Source organism: Manacus candei, unplaced genomic scaffold (genome assembly GCF_025592945.1).
Source record: "Manacus candei isolate 608988 ecotype Guabito, Panama unplaced genomic scaffold, ASM2559294v1 h1tg000083l, whole genome shotgun sequence".
Classification (NCBI taxonomy): domain Eukaryota; kingdom Metazoa; phylum Chordata; class Aves; order Passeriformes; family Pipridae; genus Manacus; species Manacus candei.
In genome coordinates this window covers 3,115,177-3,129,562 of record NW_026138131.1, presented here as the reverse complement: position 1 = coordinate 3,129,562, position 14,386 = coordinate 3,115,177, and the positions used below count along the sequence as shown (strand labels likewise).

The window sequence follows — 14,386 nt, the reverse complement described above, 5'->3', positions numbered from 1 at the left end:
TTTTATCAGTATTTTGGAAACGTGAGGATAAATTTGCAGTTTAAAAATGGCAAAACAAAGAAAATAGTCTGTAGGAGAAATGGTTGTTACATTTCTGCAGAAAAATATGTACTTGCATACAGTTAGTTAAAGTTCAGACAATGATTTCATTAAAATCCACGGGCCTTTGTAACTGTCCTCAAAGTTTAATTTGGTGTATAGCTTCTTACACTTTTAGTACATGTATTTTTTTCAAAAACTCTTAAAAATGGTTTATGACAGATGCTCACAGCACTTTTGTGTCTATGATTGTTCTTAAGTTGGCACAAATCACTTGAGTAATATTGTTTGGAGTAACAAAAGGTTGGAATGGATTCCAGTTTTGTGATTTTTCTGTGGCATTTGGAAAACAAAAGAGGAAAGATGGTTTAATTTAATTTAATAAATTTTCAAGAGTGCTGAATAGTTCAAAGCTTTAGGCTGAGGTTCATTGCTAAAGGTTCAAAGTTGTAAAAAATGCGTTGAGCTTTAATTTTTCTTTTTTCAGTTAATGAATGTTATGATGCAGTTTACTCTGTTTTTAAATCTTACTTATCTAGGAATTACAAATAGGCTTTTCAGACTGACTGTAATATGTGTAAAGAATAGGATATATATAAACTATATGAATTTCTCTGTGCTCTGAGGCCATTTTATTTCCCTAATTAGTTCTTCATAAATGAAGATTTATGCAACAGGATGATTTAAGCAGCCAAGTGTTACTTCTCCATGTAAATGGAGACTGAGGTACTGCAGCTAATAAGAAAAAATAGGTGCAATAATACAGGTACATTTTAAAAGCATGTGGGTGTACAAATCCAAATATGTACAGTGTGCTTTGATTATCTGTCAAGGCTAGTGAGCTCTAGCTTAGCACCAGTCCAGAACTGACCCTTTGGAGAGTATCAGCCCTGTTTTCCTGGCACTCCATTTCTGGGAGTGTGTATTAGCATATCCATGGCTTGTGTCTAGCTGAGCTAATAAACCCTCAAGATCAGGGTCCCTCTGACTTTCAGGTGATCTTACATGGAGCCAAGTCAAGTCCATCATGGCTTATTAATCCAGGTATTGACTGGCAGAGACTATACTGTATCATCTGCCCTGAAGCAGCATAGCTGTTATGCATATACTGCATTTAAGCTAATAAATTCTGCTAGACCTGAGCAGACTTCTAATACTGTTGCAGATACATATTCAACCTGCATAAACATCTCATGGATTTGCAAATTTGACTTTTTATGTCAAAGCCAGAGGTTCATAATTCATCCCCTCTCTACAGTGGCATGTACACCCCTCCTTGCCTCGGTTCCTTGTCTGCAGTATTCTGGACAAATAAGAACTGGTTGTGCAGCATGAGACACACTGATCAGGTTCTTTCACCAAAAGTTGTTTGTGAGGGAAGGGATGTCAGAGGCAGAAGTAGGATTTGCTTCCTTCTTCAAGAAAGGGTGGGGAGAACATCTTGTGCAACTCACTGAGCTTCAGATCATTTTCGGGATGCAGACAATGCTGCATTCAGCCTGAGAGCCATGTTGTCATGTAAAGAGAGAGCTCTGATTTTTGTTGTGCTGACAGGAAAGGTGGTCTAAAGAATCTGGGGAATCGGTCAGGACTCTCTTAACTCAGCTGACTGATGTGTTACATTTTACATTTCCATGTACTCCATCATATCAGTTACGTTCTTTATCCTAGACAAATATTTTACTTGTGAGGAAAGGAAATTTGGGGTTCTTTTAACGAAAGAACCCTATTAACTCTTCCTTACAGTGCTCTTATAAAGCTGTTTTGCAGAGAGGATGCAAATTATTATCACTAGTGGATATATGCTTTGATAATTTCATATATATGCAAGCTTATTGTTGTTCTTACACTTTTGAGCAAGAAAAATGGGCAGAATTTATAAAGTTTTATTCTTATTCTAATTGATCATCATTTCAGATTTGGACACCAACGAAAGAAAGTAGATCTCATGCCAAGTGAGCAGGAGTGAGATAGTACAAGTTAGTTGTTGGAAAAAAATTGTGCCAAACCTTTTAACACCTTAAAAAAGTTTGTTCCATTTGAGATCAGTGTTTTACATTACATACTATGAGTGTAAGTACTTAAATAATCTTTACTGTGTCTAGCAGGAGGAGCAATCCATTATCCCCAGCTGGTTACTACAAGGTTTTATAGATCCATGTCAGTCCCTCAAAATACTCTGTGACAGTGAAGGAATTTTTTGTGTATTACTGTGTGATTGTTGCCATAGCATCACCTGGAAGTTCAGGGGCAGTGGGAAGTTCCCTCAGAACTTATTTTAAAAAGGCCATGCAGATGTACTGTTTCCATGATAATTTCTGATATAATCTCCCAAATTCACAGATTGAATTAGATGACCGAAGTGTTTCTAACTCAGCTTTTGCTAAGTAAGAACTCTAGGTATTTTTTGTTTCTTGCTCATCAGCGGATAGTAAAGAAGGAAGATTAAATACTCTTTTCATAATGCTTTGGTGAGATTTAAGAAGAAAACTCTTCGTATCTGTATTGGTGAAGAGAAATCATCATGTAAATATTGTGAGAAGTGTGTGAATACTTTGAAAGAAAATATTTTTCTGATGACCTGCAATTGTGTTAGGATTCTAATCAATTAATAGGCAAAATTGTCACTGGGTGGGTTCTTTATGGGAATATGTTACCTCTATCAACTTCTTCTGTTTTACAGAGAAAAGCATAAGTGACAGTTTGTAAAGATTAGTAGTCTTTTCAGTCTGTTGTGCAATCTGAGACAAATTAAGCAAGTTACAACCTTATTCCTAGACCTGTGACCTGAATGTTGCTGGAAACAAGTTTGAATTCAGTTGCACTACTTTCATCACTAACATCTGATTTTTGTGGAATGAAAGGGGATATACTTTAAGGGCACTGGTTTCAGAGGCTTGGAGGAGAATTGCAACTGCACAAGCAAAAAAGGGAAAATGTGCTCTTTAAAGCATTACAAAATTAATAGACAGTATGTAAAAGTATTTTGTGGATATTTGAGAAGTAGCAACAAGTGTAGTTAAAACTTTTTTGGTTCTTAGGGTGAAATCCTCAAAGTGCTGGTAAAGAATACATTCTTCAGTAAGTCTTTTTTAATTACTGAACTAAGACATGGACACCATTTTACGAAACTTGCTTTATAATTTTTCAGTTAACAAAGAAAACGAAAAAAATTCTATGACTTTTGGTCATGGCTAGGCTTCGCGAACGAAGATTTGGGAAGGCTCTATCCACATTATGACTTTTGGTAATAATTGTGAAAAGAAGCGTGGGCAGAAGTGGAACAAACCAAGACTAGGTCCTTTTGTATCCTGTATTACTATTCCTTAAAAATGTTTTTCTGGTTCCTCACATTGTTCTGTCACTGAACCAGAAGCAAGTTTGTTCAAGTAGTTGTTCTCCAGCGTTCAGATAGGATTTCCTAGTTGGACAGAATTGGTATCATCCTTACGTTTGCTAGGTCATTATCTATTACTCAGAGCGCACTGTAGATGCTGTTTGTGCTGAGTTTTGTGTGCTCTGGAGGGACCTTTCAGAACTCAGCTGTCCCTTACAGCAGCATTTACTGCAGCTTACACTGTTTTACCTGAGAAAAGTTGCAAAGTGACCTGTGCTGCATTGCCACAGGTACCACAACTAAAACTCTGTCACTCACTGAGCTGTGTGGCACTGTGGAATTAGATTCCTCAGAGTAGATTGATATTTTAGATGCTGTTTTTGCCTGGGTTGTCTAGACTTGGGCAAAGGAGGTGATTTCTTTTCTATCATTAGTGTGCAACTGGTTTTGTGTTGGTTATGCAGAGCCCGGCAGTTGAAGACCAAAGAAACTTTGATCAAAGCAAACAAGTGCATTTTGTCTCTATGAGAAACGTCCTAGGCAGTCAAATCCCTTCCCTGAGTGCCTTTGGGCTGTTTCTGCCTGTTAGTGTTCAGCAGCTCAGTGTAATGGGCTATTTAACCCTTCCTCGAGTACGAGTTCCAGACATTTTGTCTAGACTAGCTGCATCTGTTATGAATAGATTTCCTTTGTGTCTTTAAAATTCCGGAGTTTTTCCTGTAAAATTGAGATTCTTTGATGATATAAAAATATATATTTCCCTGTCATTACCTTTAGGTAAAGGCTAAGTCACAGAAGAAAAGGCATTTCAAACAAAGAAACACACACACACCCCCTTTCAAATGTTAAGAGTGATCAGCAAGAGAAATCACTTAATTTTTCAGGATCAACTAGCATTCTTTTCTTGATAATGTTCCACTGCCTTTGAGGGCATTTACTTGATGTAATGTCATTACATTTTAGTACATGAGTACTAAAAACTCATTTAAAGGACTGCAAAGTCTATAACCTTTAGTTAATTTGATCAGCCTAAGTGAATTCCGGCCAAAAGATGTCAAAGTTTGGTGTAAAAATGTTGTGCCAATCTGAACATAACATTAATAATGATGCTTTTAGCACATTCCGAGAGGATACATTATCTGCATTGCCCTGTCCAAAGGCTGGAGAGAAACCATAAACACACATATATGTGTACAGACTCCTGCAGCAAAAAGAACCCTCCTGAAATGAAAAAATGTACAAAAAAAATGAAACAAAGAACTCCACCCTGTGTGATTAACCTCTAAAAAGGAGAAACTCCAGTGATGTAAACTGAACTATTTGCAGGGCTTAGCTTTCTAAAGCTTTTTGCTAGACTTCGATGCAGTAAACACGCTGCTCTGTTATAGCTTGTGAATTAAACAAAGAACTTCTGGCTTACGTGAGCAAACTGTTTAAATACAATCCAGTTGTGTCATGTGCAGTTCTCCGTGTGTGCAGGGCAGTGGATGCTGGTGTGTGGTCATCAGCTCCTCAGGCGTAGAGGAGAGAATGGTCTCCCACACAGTCTGGATGAAAAGGTCTTAGCACTGGAAGTACTTTAATTATTTTCAAGTGGCGTCTTTTTTGTTGTTGTTCTTAGGTCTGAACTGTAATCATCGTTAATCAGCTCACTGGTATAAAACTGGCCAAACATAAAGCTCTTTGCAGCTAAATAGATGCAGCCGCCTTTTGTGTTCAGCTGCTGAGTACACAGAGATCAAAGTCGGAGCTGGGTTGCCACCTAGTGAGAAATCTGTAGGGACGCATGTCGACATGGAGTTGCATAAACAGGAAATTACAGAGAGAAAAAAGAAATACGTCCTGACTTGCAAGTTCATGTCTCAATTTTACTTTCAGTTAAACATACTGTAAGTTAACATTTCCTGATAATACTGTGAAATCTAGTTTTCTGATTTCTTTCCTCTTTGGGAGGAGGACAGCAGTGCTGTAGACTGTTGGGATGTGACATATTGTCAAACATTTTAAGCCAGTGCTGATGTCGAGGTGAGAATTGCTGCTGTAATCTGGCCCATTTGTTTCTATTGCCGGGCTATCAACACTATTGTGCTCTTAGGTGTTTGTGCAGATTCCCAGGACTAGCCAGAACGAGTTTGGTTGAAAAACAGCTCTAAGGGGAAAAGAAAAAGGATTGCTTGCAGTTGAGGTAGATCAATACCTCGATTCTGTCTATGGTGCAGTTGCACAAGGGAGAGATGGTGCAGGAGAGGAGAATGAGCTGACAGAGGAGGGAACAGCTTTTAATGGGGCTGCTACTTTTAAGTGTTTATTGGTGAGTTTTCACTACAGTAAAGCACACTCTGTGTAACTTTACGAAATTATGACCTTCCAGTTATTTCAGTAAAGGCCACTGTGACCGTACAGCTGAGCATTTTGCCAGTTCAGTGTTCCAGCCAAGCACGTAGCATTCCTTTACCAAATACACACCATGTGTCTAATTCTTTCTCTGTTTTTTTTTTTGTTTGTTTGTTTGTTTGTTTATTTTTAAAAGAAATTTCACAGCATATTGTGACAGATCTGCTGCTGCACACACCCTTCCATTTCCCTCTGTTAAAGAATTCATTGCGTTGCAGTGTTTTAAGTTGTGGTTTGCAGTGTAAAAGCCTGTGGTCTGTGATACTCGGGAAGGTGTTGGGTTTCAGACTGCTATGCAGTGCTGCATAACAGGTGGGAACGTGGAATTATATAATAAGGTTATCAATAGTGCACCCACTTTCATAACTTGATTGATCATGACTTGAGAGTCAATGACTGTTTTCAATTTCCTTTCATTAATTATTGAAAACAGAATGTTAGGAGAAAAGTGTTTCAGATTTTACAGCAGAGGTTACAGAATGTCTTCAGCAGCAACTCCATTTCTGTTTGGAAATCCAAACTTATGACATTTTTAAAATTAATTTATGGAGTTTGTAACCCTAATTATGATTATCGTGTCCCTTCTTGAGTTTGTGAAACACTTCTGAGACTGCTACTTTAGAGCGGAGAAAACTACTAACGCTATTTTGAAAGACAGATTTTCCATGTAATTAATTAAAAAGTAATGATCCAGAAAGTGTTACTTTAACTTTTCTATGTTTCCCCTTTTCTATGTTCCCCTACCTTAATGAACCTGCTGTGGAGTATAAACCAAGAGGCCATGGAATGTGGAAAGTCTGAGATGAGAGATATCCAGACTTTGTTCATGCTTGAAAAATAATGGATTTTTTCTTTCATCGTGATGGGTGCTTTGTAAAAAGTGGCTAAGAATTATCATTTAATTAAATGAAATTAAATTATTTGGGTTTAATTATCTGCAGTAGATAGATATTAATACTCTTTCAGGCATTCTTAAACATTTTTATTAGTTCAAGTTGATTCATTACCTAAAATATACCAGCTTATTTATGAATCATTGCTTATTTGCAGCCAGTAAAAATAAGAAGATGAGTTAAAGGAGGGAGAGTTGCTTTCATGGACACAGCCATGCAAAGCAACTTACAATGTCTGTCAGATACATGATTCTGGACAAGTCTGGTGAATGTATCAGAAGTTGTGAGAGAAAAGTGGGGTTTTTTCACACCCAGTTTCACGTTCATTGTAGCTGACAGAGCATAAAGTGAGGTAGAAACTTGCCTTGTAAGTCTCCCAAGACACTCAGCTCCAGCTAAAAAGCCATTAACATGTTTATATTTCTGTCCAAACACTGAGGAAGAATAGAGTACCAAATGGAAGTTACACAGGATTTAGCAAACATCTATGAAGTCTGATTCCACGAAATTAAGATTTCCATAGGTTTCTGCATGGGGGGGCTCAGAAAGGGATTCTGGTTATTGAGTATTAGCTGTAATGAGGTTGTTCATTCTTCATGTCAATGTTTTGTTTCCAAATGCTACAGCTGCATTAAAACAAAAGATACTGGCGGGAGGTGGATTATCTCACATTGGCACCGCACTTGTTGATTACCATGGTGTTCTTATCAAGGGCCGCTCACAGCTATCTGCATTTGTTTCTTTTTGGGACGTGTTTTAAGGATGTTTGCTAGGGTACAGATTGATTATGCAGCAAAGGTTTAGTGACAATGGAGACACTTCGAAGGGAAAGGTGTGTACTGGTGTTTTGGCAGCAGCTCTGAATGCTGCATTTCCCAGCCTTATTTACTTTCTCCTTCCATATTCCTTTCCTTTCTTTTAACTATATATACATACTTGACTTGCTCACTGAGCCATTTCCCGTGCTAAAACTGCACGACACTGAGCTAGCGGAGACAAAAATTAATGTCTTTTTGTTTTGTTTTGTTTTTTTTTACTGAATTAACACTGAAATGGTTTGGTGTGTGGTGTGACAAACTCCAGGCTTCTGCACAGTGGAACAGAGGGCAGGAATGTGTGTGGGATGAAGGGGGAAACAGCCAGCAGTTAAGTCAGCTTGGCTACCGTGGAGCTTCAGCCACCCCAAAGTGTGTGGGAGGAGAGGCAGGAAAGCTTTTAGTGCTTGTTGAGGCAAAGCGTCATTAACTGGTCAGATGTATCTGTGTGATGAGGAGTCGCTCACATATCCCAGGAAGGCAGGTGGTGCCGTTTTAATTAAGAGAAAGGGGAGTACTCTCTTGTGGAAGGGAAAAAAAAATAAAAAGACAAATGTTTGGGACAGAAACATTGCTGCGGTTCTGTAGTATAGGAGTTTTCACTGCCAATGTCAATACAGGATGTTCCCACCTCCAGCTGCTCATTCCTGTTGCAGTGTGTTGGCTGCACTGCAAGCTTTTATGACTTCCTTGCTATATTATTAGGATAATTAAGCCTCAAAGTAATTTTCACTGAGCAGCAGGAATGAGCAAACAGAGAGGAGAGAGGGAAATTTTTTAAGCTAGCATTGCCCAGGAAGTTCACGTGGTTTTGGAAGCGTGGCCTCAGGTACAGTGTGGTTGGTTAAACTGGAGTTTGCTGTCGTGCAGGATGTGCTGTGTGCTTGTTACAGGATGATGTGAGGCAGAGGTGTGTAGTGGTGTGCTTGGTTTGGAGGAGTTGGGTCCTTTTTAGCCCCTTGAAGCACTGTGTCTAGTGCAGAAAGTGAATCAGACCTGTATTAAATATAAGTGGCAAGTTTTTGGTAATGGGAGGGGAAGAGGCTCCGGGACTGCCGGTTTCAGACAGCTCCAGTTGAGCCAAAGCTGAACTGATCAGCCTTGTGGTGCTTCTGTGAAAATACATTTTAATGAAGGGTAGAAAGCACTGGAGTGAAGTGTAGGGAGCATGGAACAAGGAGAACACCAAGATCAGGGAAGGAGGAGGTTCACCATGGCAGAGCAGGTATCCCCAGCAGCCCATGGATGGCCCCTGCTGGAGCAGCAGCGAAGTGTGAGAAGGAAGGAGCAGCAGAGGACCCACTGTGGTGTACAGAGCATGACCCCCACGTCCTGCACCACTCAGAGCTGGGGAGCAGAGGGGTCTGGAGTGAAGAGTGAAGTTGAGCCTGGGAAAGGGGGGTGGAAATTTGTTGGTTTCATGTTTATCTTTTTGATTGCCTCTGCCCAAATCAATAAGTATTTATTTTAATTGGCCAAAATTAAGTTAGCTTCATCAAGTAAGTCTATTTTTCCAACAGTAGGAGCTGATAAGCAATCTCCCTGTCTTTGTCTCAACCCATGAGCTTTCTTGTTCTTGTTACTTGCATTTTCTAACCTCCCGCCCACTTGAGAGCAGAGGCTGAGCAGGAGCCTGGGTGGGAGTTTAACAGCTGGCAAAGGCTAATCCACAGGACTAAGCCCAATGTGTTTCTAGGGTGAAACAGGTGCTTCTGAGGTCTCAGTGTCTGCATTATCCATACTTCAGGTGGTGCATCAGGCACGTGTCCAAAGCACATAATTCAGGTTAGTTGCATATGAAAGAATTCCAGTTGGGATGGTTGGGAGCTTCTCCATGATGAGCACCAAAGGTTGGTAGGTGATCATGACACATCCAAGTGAACAAAGCATATTGATTTCCTTTTAAAACTTAGTACTATCATATCTATTTAAATTAAATATAATCATATTCTTGCTGTACAAAATATGTAGAAGTATTTTAAGCAAGAAGTTTACTCCTGATGTGGTTACTTCCTTTCAAAATACTGTCATACCCGAGCTGGGGAAGTAATCCTTTAAAGGGCTGAATCAGGAAAATCAGAATAGTGTATGTATGTAAATGAATTGTGTATATATAAAAGTGACATGTGTCTTCCATCTTGCTAAGAAACTTGGTGCTGTCCTTCCCCCAAAAAGATGTGGCTGCTGCAGTCTGTGCATGTCACTTTTAAGGTACTAAAATGGTGCTATAATGTAGGCTACTAGAGAGCATCTGATTCTTCCATACTGTGGGATACCATGAGTATACTTTGGAAATATGTTCGCTGTGTTTGAGATGTTTTAAAACCTTGGGTATCAGACTTTGAAAGGAAATTGGGTGTTTGCCAGAATTGTCAGAGATGCGTAGGATATTAGATTGTTAACTCCCATGAGAATTTAAGTGATGCTCATGTTTTATATTTTCTATCAAAGACTGATATATGTTTCTTTGTGATTATTTAGAGAAGTTATCTTTTTAGTGCTTCCAGCAATTCACTTTCGCTGTCACTATCCACTCATGAGGCTGCATTTTCTCTGTGTGGTGATTATCGCTGGGAATTCCCCTTGCCATCTTTGAACTTTCCTTTGTTACAGAAGTCTGTCATGTCATTTTAACAATTTTAGCACCCTCTAAATAATTAGCCAGGTCTAAAATGGAAGCTTTAACGTCTCTCCTGTTGCTAAAAAAACCTCAAAGTTTTGTAAACAGACTGAAATTCTGGAACATTTATTGGTAACACTAGTGTAAAATGACAACTTTTAAATGCTTTTCAAATTAGGATGTAACATATCAACCTGTATGCTAAACAAGTTAAATGAAACACCAAGTTTTTCTCCCTATTTCTGGTTGTGTTACAATACCTTTCATGCAACTGCCAGATAAACTTTTAAAGCTTGTGCTTTTAAGCCTTGCTATTCTATTTATTATCACTGTTGTCATTAATGTTTAATTTTGAAAGAAGTGCTGACTGAGAAGTCTTAAAGAACAGACCAGAAAGTAATTTCTTCAGTTCTATTAAGAAGAGAAAAATGAATAGATGAAGTCTTCAAAAAGGATTCAGACATAAAGTTAAATAGTCCAGCAAGTAAAAGATGACAGTTTGGTTTAAATTCCAAGACCTTGTCTTGCCTTAGGGTATGTTCTTTTAGCTCAATTTTGTTTCCTAGTGAAGGAGACTGTTGTAAATATGAGACACATCACCATTACTAAATTAAATGTCACCTCTCGCTGCTTAAAGCTGACTTGCTGCATTGGCAGATTCTAGAGTTGTTCTGAATCTTTTGTAGGTGTTTGGAATGTGAAAGGCCTATTTTGATATAGGATCTGTGTCCGGGACCTTTATTACTACACAACATTGCTAAAATGCTCAGCAAAGGTTTAGAAAACTTAACAACAAATAGTTCATTCAGTGTTATATTCAGAATGATAAGTTACAAATAATATGGGGGTCAGAAGATAATAATGGGATTTTTCTTAGGAAATCTTCAGTCACCTGCTTGCAGTTAAACATCTGTTTGGTTTTATGTTGCATTGACAACTGAAACAGTATCTGTAGGTACTTGGGATTTTATTTACCTCTGAGGAACCTGTGAAGGTGAAATTTAATTCATTCTGGTAAAAGCATTTGATAAAGAATTGAATAGATGCTGATGTCATTTTTTTCAGTGAAAACAATGAAATATATGTGCCATTTCTGCCTTTTCCCCTGCCTCCCTTTTCCTTTTTACTGGTCTTAAACATGACATATTTTGACCTTTGGGTCACAATCCAAATATACTTCAGAATTCATCATCTCTTTTCTGCCCTGTGGCTTTGTTAAATCAATGTGGTATGTACTTTTCTGTCTCATTATATCTAGTTTTCTTGTTCCCTAATAGGTCTACTGTTGAACAAGGCCCTGGTGTTTTTAAAATGGGAGTTTGTTCTGCACTTAGCCCTAAGACCCCTTAGTCATTCAAAACCTTGTTTTGTAATTTCTGTTCTTTTTTTTTTTTCCTGTTTGGAGATTTTATTTTCCACTTTGTCCTTCCTCTTGTGCTGGTGCTCAGTCTGTGAGCAGTTGTTGTACTCATCCAATATTACACAGAGGAATGAGGGAAATGGCAGCATATACTTTCTTCCTCTCAGTTCTAACTCTCTTCAAATAAAGCCCACAAAGTATTAAATAAAGGAAGCAACCAAAATAAACTATTTTGAAAACAATTTTTACCTGTAAAGAAAGCAGGACTTTTCTGTAATTTCCTGTTGGATTTTCTCTTTGCCTTCCACTTAAAATAGATATTGGAGATCATGGTGAAGGGTGGTAGCATTAAAGTCATTATACAGTAAGAGGCTAAATAAAAGCACTGTATTTTCTGAAGATCATGGTCATTCACAGAATCACATCGTTTTCTGTTCTTCCATGCCATGCCTCGGTGTGCTTATCCATGATCCTATTTAGGAAAGAGTGGATGTGCATTTCAGGGAACCTCTCTGCCTAGAAAAGAAGGGGTAACTATTTAATGACTAATCAAACCCTAAGTGTGATGGAAGGGAATGTTACAATATGGTTTTAGTAGTTGCTCTGCATGAAGGTGGTGTAAGAACTGATACATGAGTACTTTCAGGAGTGAAAGACATATTGCTGTTTTCTTACAGGACAGAATTTCATCTGTCTATAAAGGACAAATTTTACATTAATTTGTTCTGCATCAGTGAAAGATGCTTCTTTTTGCTGCTCTGCTTGCCCTTCCTATTACATAATGGTTTCTAAGGGGTTGCTCTGTCATTTTGCTTTTAGATTGTATTTGCAAGATTGTTAAGGGGGGATTCACGTAATGCAGGTGTAATATGAAAGTTCTAGTAAGGAAATTTGCATTTCATGAATCCAGACATTTTTCTTGGAATGAAATTCAGTCATTTCCAAACTCTGAGCATTTCTTTTGGATTTATGGATGACTGGAAGGTCCAAAGTCTAGCATAAATCTGAATTACCTGTTAAATGCTTCATATGAAAGAATGTTCATCTTGCTGCTTGTATCTTTCAATGTCATTGATTCATGTTAGAAATGTAAGAGGGCATGTAAAAATAGTGCATTTTAAATGTCATTTTAGTGTAACACAACAATATGGAGAACAGTTTCAAACCGAGAGACCATATTTTTATTTTTCCATTAATACATAGGTAAGTTGTTCTTGGAAAATGAACAATTGCATAGAAAGAGAATAGAAAAGGAAAATGTCTTATTTCAGAATTCAGACTGATATTTTCCCCACTTCTCAGGTTATCATCAAGACTATTCATTCAGGATTTTGCTATTCTTTCTAGAATCCTAGTGAATAAGTTAGAAAAAAAAGTTCAGGGATGATTAAACAACAAAAATATCAAATAGTTTCAACACAGAAGAAAGAAAATTCAGTGTGGTTTGGATTTTTGCATTTCTATACCTGCAGAAGGATTTATTTGTGATCATAAAAAGTAAGAGTGTTGTTAGTTAAAAACAAAATCTCTCAAGCTTTGAGAGATTTCAGGGTGGTTTCTGCTCTTCTTTTAGTCACGACTTTTTCTGATTTTCTCTCTCTTCTCTAGAGATACAAGCTAATATATGCTGGTTAAAATTTGTGGCAGTGTCATTTCATATATTGTGATTTAAAAATAAATAACCACCATTAAGGAAGTAAACTACAGGAAATTTAATAAACATAAGAAAAAAAAGTCTGTGCTCATGAGGGTGGTCAGGTGTCAGTTTAGGCTTCCTAGACTGGTTGTAGAGTTTCCATACTTGGATATGTTCAAAGCCCAACTGGGTGTGGTCCTGGGCAACCTGCTCTAGTTGACCTTGCTTTGAGCAGGCGGGTCAGACTGGAGACCTCCAGGTTTTAATATTTCTGTAGTGTGGTGAAAGAGCCTGTCTTCTGTATTTGGGGATAACTTTGTAGTGATACTGCATATTTAGGATTGAAAATGTTGGTGTAGTCTGCATATGTGCATTAAAAGAACTTACTACTGTGCATTTTTTCAGATTATGACCAAGGAGATCTTTTATTAATAAGTCACTTCATGAATTTGTTTTGTGTGTTTATATTTTGAGATCTATTTGAGATTTTTAACTTAATTTCACACTAAAGTTCTGAAGTGGCATAATTAAATACCATCTCATCAGTGTCTTTTATAAAGATTAATGAATTTATTAGAAATTTCAGATGTGTACATCTTTCCAAACATTGTGTTCTGTTTTCAGGGGTTTTTTATTGAATAATAGCTAATTTACTACCTTCTTATCTTCCACAGATCTAAAGAGAGAAGCCAGTATTTGTCACATGCTGAAGCATCCTCATATTGTTGAACTGTTGGAGACATACAGCTCAGATGGAATGCTTTATATGGTCTTTGAGTTGTAAGTTTCTCTCTTTGTTTTTACCTTTCTTTGTTGTCATTTACTAAATAAAATCCTACAAGGGTGTCTGCCCACACCTGCATGTTTTGTAGCTCAGAGGTCTGGAGTGCCATGAAAATGTTTATTTCTGGCAAGAACAGGTTGTCTCAAATTAAAAAGTTGTCCCACTGGCAAAGTGGTGAACATCAGGGCTTTCTAAAGACAGGAAGCTGTTTATTGATGGCTGCTGTGTCCCTAACAAGGTTCATGAGAACAAGTTGAAAATCTGGTGATAGACATCCTTGGGTAGCTGATGATATTCTGTTCCAGTTGTGAAGTTTTTATTTTTTTCCAGATTGTTGCTACTATAGCACTACTTTTGCATTATTAGATAAAAAAGTAAAGCTTATTGGAGTATTTAGATATTCTTGTAAGTCAATATAACTGTTCACAATAAATTAAGAGGCCTTTGTCTAAAAGATATGTTTTGGAAGTTTCAATGTGAGAGTTTAGTAAGAAGGGTGACCAAAACA

General features: G+C 37.8%; 1 protein-coding gene across 10 annotated transcripts in view; it reads left to right on the top strand.

The window, feature by feature from the left end:
- CASK (calcium/calmodulin dependent serine protein kinase) overlaps window positions 1-14,386 on the top strand; it is a 201,223-nt gene that overhangs the window by 70,453 nt on the left and 116,384 nt on the right. For all 10 annotated transcript variants that reach the window (XM_051811680.1, XM_051811678.1, XM_051811673.1 and 7 more), the window contains exon 3: window positions 13,769-13,874. In XM_051811680.1, coding sequence (XP_051667640.1) covers window positions 13,769-13,874 — 106 coding nt within the window. The remainder of the gene's footprint in view (window positions 1-13,768; window positions 13,875-14,386) is intronic.